This window comes from Sinohyriopsis cumingii, chromosome 7 (genome assembly GCF_028554795.1).
Source record: "Sinohyriopsis cumingii isolate HCF-2022 chromosome 7, ASM2855479v2, whole genome shotgun sequence".
Lineage (NCBI taxonomy): Eukaryota > Metazoa > Mollusca > Bivalvia > Unionida > Unionidae > Sinohyriopsis > Sinohyriopsis cumingii.
Window position 1 is genome coordinate 11,511,399 of NC_142967.1, and position 9,375 is coordinate 11,520,773.

The following is a 9,375-nucleotide window of genomic DNA, read 5'->3' on the forward strand; positions in this document are numbered from 1 at the left end:
ATCCAGGGTCAACAGTGTACCGTACTATTTTCACAGATGCTGAGTAAATCTTGGCAGCACACAACATTGTACTATTTTCACTGTTTAAGAGGCACTTCCACACGTGTGACAGTATGTTTGCAAGAGGTTATATATCGGATTTGATTAAAAGTAATAGTTTGGTCAGCCTGCTTAAGCATAAACCATGTCTTTAATAGGCGACCATATATCTTGTTAAAAACAGAATTTCACAGCAAACAGTGTGAACTCCCAAAGCAGCGTGTCGATAATTCGAGGCACCCAAAATATACCTTTACAATTAAAGTGTACGATTACCTCTCATGACCCGTTAACAGGCATTGTTGTAAGATAAATACTTATTGAAATAAACTATGTATTGAACTTATTTTTAGAACGCAATATAGGGTCGCGCGGTTGCCTGAAATTTTTTGACACATCCTCCCACGGTTCTAGTTACCAATAAACCTTTTCAGTTTTCCGGTTGTTCAGTATAAGACAGATAAAAAGCTTCCTTTTAGTTCATTTAAATGATAAAATATTTCTGATATAAAAAAATATAAATTTAGCACCATTTACTGGAGTATGTCTGCCGACAATCAAGCAGAAGACACCGTGGATGGTTTCCTTGGTCTAAAGGTAGGTCTAGTTAGCTAGTAGACAAAAGTTAAAGAATACAATGTCATTTAGTTTAACTTTTTCGTGTTTAATGAAGTTTCGAGAACTTAAGAAAATTGGTCATGTTTCTTTTTCTCCTTTTGCTTCTTCTTCTTCTTCTTCTTCTTATTATTATTATTATTATTATCATTAATGTTGTGTTGTGTGTTTTATGTGGTTCTAGAGTTATGTAGCAGTAATTGTTGCTGTAGCTGTAGTTATTACTGTGTTGTTGCAGTTGGTGTAGTAGTTATAAATGTAGAACAAAATATATGGAAATGACATACATTTAAAAGGGTACTGATTTGGAAAATAGCTGAATAGACTAATTAATGAAATAATTTTGTTTTCTTTTCGAATAATTGTGATGAGATATTCAAGTCTGAGATGTTTGCCTTGAAAATACATGTATATACTTTTGAGAGAACATATGTCAATTTTTACGACCTAAATTGTCTGACCCTTTCTGAAGTCTTGGGGATCTTATCCCTGAGAAGTATCCTTTTGATTGTTTACTGAAATTAGGACATTGTTCGACTATCTTGGTCATTAATTTTGCTAAAATGGTTGCATAATTCTCATGAAAAAATAAATTGATTTTCGTACGAAATAATGACTCGTCTTTCAAAAAATCGTGACTGCTAAATACGCCTAAGTACCACTACATGTACTATCAGATCAGTCAACTTTCGCTTTGAATCCTTATTGACCCCGTGACTTTAACACAATGGGTATTGCCAGGATTCTCACAGGTGTAAGCATTCGGTGTAATGGATCTTAATATGCATCCTTACATGTATTCGCTAATGACTGTACTTGTTGAATTTATAGAAATTCTCGAAAATTCTGTGAAATAAAAAGAGTCAACATTCTTTTTGCAATATAGATATAGGCCTAAAAAATGCCACTAAAACAGAATTTATTCATTGTCAAGGACATAAACAAATTACATCTTGAAATGAAATATTAGCTAAACTAGACGAATTACCAGTGTTATTTCTATACGGAGCTTCCTTCGTGTATAAAACAATGACAAAATAAGCGCCAGTTCAAATATAGGCTTCGGATTTTTCGAATACCAACTTTGAGGTAAGCAGTAAAATTATGAACTGCATTTCGCATATTACTGAAGCTAAGATTGGCAAGGAATTAAATCATTAAAAATGTGTCAGAATATACCACTACCTGACGGTATGGTTATCATTTAACATCGTTATTTAGCACGCTTATCTTATCGCCCTGTCGTTTGTACCATACCTGTGTAACACCAATTTCAACACTACTGGCATGAGTACAAGACGATAAAGGACTGAAATTGTGTCTGAATATCCCCGATGACTAAGTAGGAGTAGCCCTAGCTGGTCTTATGTAACAATCGTGCTGACGATAGGTTTATAAATGTACAGTACAGGGAGGGCACAGCTCGGACATTAACTTGTTACATTTGATAACGAAATACATACATACATGCATACATACATACATACATACACAAGTACATAGATACATACATGCATGCATATATATATATATATATATATATATATATATATATATATATATATATATATATATATATATAATGAGATAATTACTACCTAAAACAAATTATCCACAATCAGAAAGAGAAAACGACTAGAAAAATGAACAATTTCCTACTGACCTTAATATGTTCTGACAAAACAAGAATATTTTGTCCTCCAGGGTAAAGGGCACTACTGTCCCAGGGATCTGGAGAGACAGGCCTGGGGAACTGTAGGACCATCAGAGGGTAAGTCCCGCGTTTATTGGCAAATAAACAGTGGATTTCATTGTTTGGAATAATTACCTTACGCAAATGTAACTGTTATCAAAGGTCCTTATTCCGGTACAGTTAACTTCAGACTCTTAAGTTTTGTATTTTGTTAATTTTTTTGGCTTTTTTAATATAATAAAAGGAGCTGCAAGACGTAAATTGCATATGACACTTTAAAACGATATTGTGGAATAGATTGACTATATGTGATAATAAAATGATGGTGACGAAAGTGCCCATCGCAAAGACAATTGTCCTAATGATGAATGTGTGTGTGTGTATATATATGCAACTCTGTTGATCAAGATGCATGCAATCTTCGCTAGCCAAGGTTCCGATAACCCTATTTATACCTTGGCGGATCGAACAGCTATATTGGTTCTTTGTCCTAGCGATATCTATTGGATTTCATGTGTTTTCTTCCTTAGAATAACTAAACAATAGCGTGGTGCATTGTACATTCGCCGAAAACGGTGGTTGCATTTGACCTAACAAGGATACTTTGTATAACATCGAAAGTATGACTATGTACCAGAGGGAAGCCATTATAGGTGTATTTCAGTGAAAGGTATTTGTGCAAACACGGAACAACACTGGAAAATTCCTTCTTTATCAGTCCATTCAGGTTGTGAAATTCATAGACCCGAAGCTCAGAAATATCTGCTCGATATGCCAAGGTGTAGAGAGGGTTATTGGAACCTTGGCTAGCGAAGATGGATGCATGCTATAAATAACTAAACGTGACTAAACGTGTAAATCATCACATGAGAGAGAATGTGTGTGTGTGTGTGTGTGTGTGTGTACAGCAGTTAATTATTAGTATATTTTTCTAGCAACTTGTGATTCCACTGACTCCCAGGACATTTTATCCATCCTAATGCGGGAGACAACTCCATCTCTTTGGCGGTACGGTTTCCGAGAAATGCTGAAAGTGGATACGAAGTTTCAGTTGATGGTTATAAAGTTCCTGAAGGATTTTGTGAGTTTGACCTGGAACGAAAAACAGATCAAATAAAATCGAATGAAATAAAACGTGTAAATCAAGGGAGCAAAGTCTGTAACCCCATCCTGAAGAAAGAACAAACGTAATCGGTGTGTGTGTGTGTGTGTGTGTGTGTGTGTGTGTGTGTGTTTCGCACAAGTATAATAAGAATGTACAATTGAAGACACAATATATTCGCATCTATCAATTGTCTGTAATACCCTATAAAATTGACACAATGATATTTCTAAAAGGTTTTAAATCTCAAGATTTCTTGAACATTCCTATAAAAATGGAATATAAGCCTGTTGTTGGTTTTAATCTGAAACATGAAGTTGGGGGAAATTTAATACTTTTTACAAAATCTGTCGAATGTCAAAGGACAGTGCATATATCAGCTGATGGGCACCGACGTCGAATTGCTTGATGCTAGCGTGGAGGCCTCTTACGAAATATCGAGATGAATGTAATAGCAAGGAATGTGTGTGTGTGTGTACGTACGTACGTATGTATGTATGGATCACGCTGTTGAAGCGATGTAACAATAAATAGTATACCTTGCCGAATAATTCATGTTTTCCAATTTATTTAAACCAGTTTGTCTTAAATTTGTTCTAAAATTAAGATTTTTAGGTTTTCAAGTAATTTTATCAGATCTCACATTCCTGTTGAATATTAAATATTTTATGTCTTTTAATTTACTTTACTTTTGAAGACAAGGCAGTCACTATTTGCCTTAGAGAGAGGCTTGGATGTGAGGGTTGACGTTGACTTCGATGGCATCATTGCAGAACAGGTGAAGTACACTGACCTTCAACACGTTCTAGAAGGTCTAAATCTTAAATCGAGTATAGATGAGTCCGGAAACGGACGACAGTTACACGTTCGAACAGGAATGATGACCACAGTAATTTCCCTGGAAGCATTTCAAAGTCTTCTGGAAAGCATTTAGGGTGTGCAATTTCTCTCACACTAAGTCAAATTATTTTTTAGCTTTTCGTATGTTAAAACGTAAGCTAATGGAAGACTGATTGCATGAAGTGAAGATTCCTAAAAAAAACTCCAGAAGAGAATAGTAAAATGTCAAAATATGTTTATTATTTCACTCACTGGCTTAGCTACGATATCTGGGCTCTATGTGGGCCCCTAAGTAAAACTTACCGTTGGGCACCTGCCTAATCTATAGTGTAAAATATTTCGTTGGCTCTGGGCTTTGCATATTCTTGCTATATAATTTACGCCCCTGATTCCACTTATAATTTTATGTGATGTTTGGTAGGTAGCAGGCATTTGTTACGTTCTTCTAGACATGGGGTCCACCTAACAGTGTATTGCTTAAGTCCGGATCTATACAGAATAATGGACTTACCAGCATCGTTTCTCAACAAGATTTATCAGATGTTATCGGTTCTCTAGGTAGACACGAGGTTATAATAATTTTCTCCTGACTGTTAGAAAAAAGGCTCTGTTGCGTAAGTTATAACTCTCGGTTACTACAACGTTTTTAATGTTGGCGATGTCTGTAGCAATCTCAAAATAATATTGTCTCTTACAGTGTTGCAGTCTGAAACTCTTTCCAAGCTAATGACTCTGGACGGTTCGGAGGGGTTAAAATTATATGAGTCAGTAAGTGCATTACGGAATACTAGTTTTGAATCGCGAGTGTATGTATAAACACACTGAACACCGATTAGTGTACACGTTAAATATAGAGTATATTGACACATTGAATATCTATTATATGTACACATTAAATATTGACTATATGTTGACATTAAATAACGATTATATGTAAGCACTGAATATCGATTATATGTACACATTGAATAATAAATTATCTGAACACAGTTGTTACAGTGCATGCAAAATAATAATCACTTATGCTTTTCTAGATCAAATGAGAATCTATTTCATACACTCGTCAACAAATCACTGTGTACAGATATTATGGAATCTATTTCATACACTCGTCAACAAATCACTGTGTACAGATATTATGTAGTAACCCAGATAGTGATTCACATGGTACGAACATTTTCTTCTTAAAGTGCCAGGCTTAAATATTTCACATGTTTGATGGTATGAACTTTCACAGAATCTTGATAATATAAAATTATTTTAGAATTATTGCTTAGTCACGAAGAAAATATAAAATACCAAACAATATTTCCCTAATTCAGATAAAAGTGGACGCGAAGGTTTTGCATTCGGATAAAAAATAGAGGTCTCTGCAATTATATTTTCTTCAAACATTTGTATATGAATTTGAGTATTCTTTTGAGTAATTAATCGTTGAATCTTGCTTTCTTTTGCAAAACTCAGTTTTTGATATTTTCACGTAATCTTTTTTTTTTCCCCCAGCAATGTTGTTCACACAAGAGCCAGGGAGAGAATTTCATGACACTGCAAGCAACGTTTCCAGATCTCAATTCAGACGATTGCAAAACTGTCATAAAATGTTTGTTTGCAACAACTGACACACTGGTGACTTATATATGACACTTCTTCGCGAGGTTTCAGTTCTCTGCAGACCCGGATGTAGATTATTTCCTTTTAGAATGTGACATTGCTTTTGGTGGCGCTCACCAGATAATATGTACTTTTGAGAGAGTGACGTATGTAAGGTGAAGTAGTTCGCATTTAAAACAAGCACAGTGGAGAGAATGTTTGCATACCTCTATGCTACATTAATGTAATTTGGATGATATTTCTTTTGGATATTGTACTTTTGGAAGTTTTACATGATTTAAGCACACTGCTAACTAAAATGACTGCTCCCTTGTGTTAAAAAATCAGTCTGAATTAGTCTAAAGTACACTATACATAGCAGCTATTAAAATAGGGAAAATGAATTTTGCCAGACTAGAGAAAGCTTCTGAAAGTGCAATGAATGAATTACCAAATATATAAAATGTAAAAAACGTTATCGGCTCTTTTTTATACAATTTACCTCTGAAGTTCAGGAAGTGAAAATGACCAAGTAGAGCTAGCACTTTTTTGAAAGGTGCAGATTTGAAGTAAGGCCAAGCTGTATACTCTATAACCCATAGTACACCCATCAATCATACACCAAAATAAAGGGAATTAAAGGTTCTTTGCATTATACCTAAGATATACAAGGTCTTTTTTAAGTAGCCAGTATAACCAGTGAGGAAAGCCGGGGACATTCTTTTTCTTTAAAATCCTAACCCTATGCCAAATGCGAAACTGTATAGCGCCATCTTTGCTGTTTAGCCGGAAATAGTTTTTTTTTCCCCAGACATCCCAGGAATCTGGAATGTAAATCATGCAATTTCGAACTTTAGTTTCAGTTTGAATTTCCTTAGCATATATTGTGACATTGCTTTTGCTGTTTAGCCGGAAATAGTTTTTTTCCCCCAGACATCCCAGGAATCTGGAAGGTAAATCATGCAATTTCGAACTTTAGTTTCTGTTTGAATTTCCTTAGCATATATTGCCCAGAATACGTTTTTGGTAGATATCTCAAAATTCTATTATAGAAATAGTACAATTCTGACTTTTAGTTTGCATTTCATCATTATTATTATTATTATTATTATTATTATTAACCAACTGAAAAGAATCTACAAATTAGAGTCAGCATCAAACAGCGTTTATGACGACCAGACATAGACATGAGTATCTCAAAATCATCATTATTATTCTGTTTTATTAACACGAAGAAAACTTGCTGTACAAATTTCCTGCTTTAGCGCTAGAGATTAATCTGTTTACGGTATAGAATATCAACTCCTATGACGACCAAGGTTAAAAGTTAGCAGGTGCTAAACATAGACTAGTACCATGGATTTTATTGCAATTTTACATCATTCTGTTCAGCAGTTAGTACGAACAAGAACAGAATATGGATCGGGTACTCTTCTAATACAAAACAACTATCGTATCAGCTACAAATAGGGCTCTCTGGTTCTTCAATATTGGTTTGCTCTAACGATTGGAAGAACTCTTCTGGTATCATTAGACAAACTGAGTCAGTCATCTGTTATAGGACCCTATTATAGTCCCTTAGAAAATCATTCATACTTTTCTCTTCATTTTCCTGAAGATCTACTGACAATGGCACTTCAATGTTATTCACTGAAAAGCAGCATTAAAAACTAAACAGAACATAAAATGACAAACTGATCAGCTGTGATTCGGCCGGTCCCGGAAATGTCACTTGTACAAAAAAAATTCAAAGCATTTTATTAAAATGTGAATATTTCCAAAATATGCAACTTAATCTATGCTGAATTTTTAATATGTTGTGCCAATGTTAGAGCTCAACACAATGTTTACTGCCTTGGTGTCGTTGAACATATAACGAATGTACCTGATGTCATCAAAAAATGCAAAAATATGTAGGAAATGGACATATATTAGAACTTAATTAGTTTAGTCATATATTGAACATCATGTTGGGGAAAATCCATAATGAACACCTTTATGATAGCTAAAAATCATAGATGCTGTTATAACTAATTAATTTATGCATTAGACAAAATAAATCAGTTATATGGGGCATACTTGAAACAGGGAAATAATGGAAAATGTAGATTTATCTTGTTTAAGGTGGATATATCCAGAGACAAAATGTCTCTTCTACCATTGCATCTAACGTACACATGAATTTGTCACACGATGCATATCTTTCCTATAAACGCACTTATAGTACAGACGTATCTGTCACATATTTCAGATGCCCTTCATACAAATGGTGCATCGGTACACATGAATTTGTCACAGGCTGCAAATGTCATCTTACCCATGCACCAACAGTACACATGAATTTGTCACAGGCTGCAAATGCCATCTTACCCATGCACCAACAGTACACATGAATTTGTCACAGGCTGCAAATGCCATCTTACCAGTGCACCAACAGTACACATGAATTTCTCACAGACTGCACATGTCATCCTACCAATGCACCAATAGTAAACATGAATTTGTGCTTTGTTTAATTTAATTTCGATTTTAACACTTAATAACAAGTTGCCTAGACTCTTTTAAAACATCCTTCAGGTTCACTCCTTCTGTTTTTGTGGGATGGTGGTGTATTTTTATTTTAAAATATTTTCTTGTTTTATCTAAATACTAAAATTTCACTTTTATTTACTGCTTTCTAAGATGTTTAAAGTTCTTATATTTTAAGTTATGTGCTATGAGATTTGTCCCAATTATAGCTACCTACTATACTGTGTTAGTTTAGTCCAGCAAATCATGTTTGATTTAATATCTGTATTGTTTTTATGTTATGTCAGTAGAAAGCTCATTTGAGCTTATTTTGAATTGTTGTTTTACATCATGCCGATCATAACAAAATTTTATCTTATAAATGGAAACACGGGTGTTGGATGTGCACACTGTTCTTCATAGAAACGTTCTATATGGCTTATAAAAAATAGAAACCCAGCCACTTTAAGGAAGTCATTTTGTTGCGGGGAATCCACTCTGTTAATTGTACAGGGTATATTACTGGTACAGTATACCGTTATTAACAATATATCTTTTTGTGTACGCCTAAGAAAGACAGCTCAAGAAGAAAGTAATCTTTCACTAAAAGAAATGAAAATAACCCCCGAACACTGCGATGCCAAAAACATTGGATCAACATCAATGACTCGTTGCTCGCTGAGCACTGTCACCAAAATACACTCATAACCACATCATAATGCTCAAATTCTAAACAATAAACAATTACCTTTAAACAAATAACAAGAATGACTAAATCGAACTCATGTATCACCACCAAAACTGAGAGAGGAAAAAATGTTTTACAGCTAGACCGGGACTACATTCGTGGATTCTGAACTGGAAGTAATAAATGTTGCCCGAGTCTGAATGAAAAGTTCATTCTAATCATTATATGCCAGTGCGACATCATCGGAAGAGAAAGCATGTTAACTTTATTCCTTGAAGATTTGTTTTTGTCGGAGTACCC

The 9,375-nt window shown here is 34.5% G+C and overlaps 1 protein-coding gene across 1 annotated transcript; it reads left to right on the forward strand.

The window, feature by feature from the left end:
* Nucleotides 1-516: 516 nt before the first annotated feature.
* LOC149794735 (uncharacterized) lies at nucleotides 517-6,882 on the forward strand. Its single transcript, XM_089963967.1, has 6 exons — nucleotides 517-636; nucleotides 2,359-2,425; nucleotides 3,283-3,428; nucleotides 4,147-4,384; nucleotides 4,987-5,057; nucleotides 5,793-6,882. Exons 1-4 carry the CDS (start codon nucleotides 583-585, stop codon nucleotides 4,381-4,383), a joined length of 504 nt encoding a protein of 167 aa, XP_089820093.1. The 5' UTR covers nucleotides 517-582; the 3' UTR covers nucleotide 4,384; nucleotides 4,987-5,057; nucleotides 5,793-6,882.
* Nucleotides 6,883-9,375: the final 2,493 nt, after the last annotated feature.

Coding starts and splice junctions, on each gene's coding strand:
- LOC149794735 (XM_089963967.1), top strand. CDS start 583: ATGTCTGCCGACAATCAAGCAGAAGACACCGTGGATGGTTTCCTTGGT. Junction 637..2,358: donor ATGGTTTCCTTGGTCTAAAG/GTAGGTCTAGTT, acceptor TTTGTCCTCCAG/GGTAAAGGGCACTACTGTCC. Junction 2,426..3,282: donor AACTGTAGGACCATCAGAGG/GTAAGTCCCGCG, acceptor ATATTTTTCTAG/CAACTTGTGATTCCACTGAC.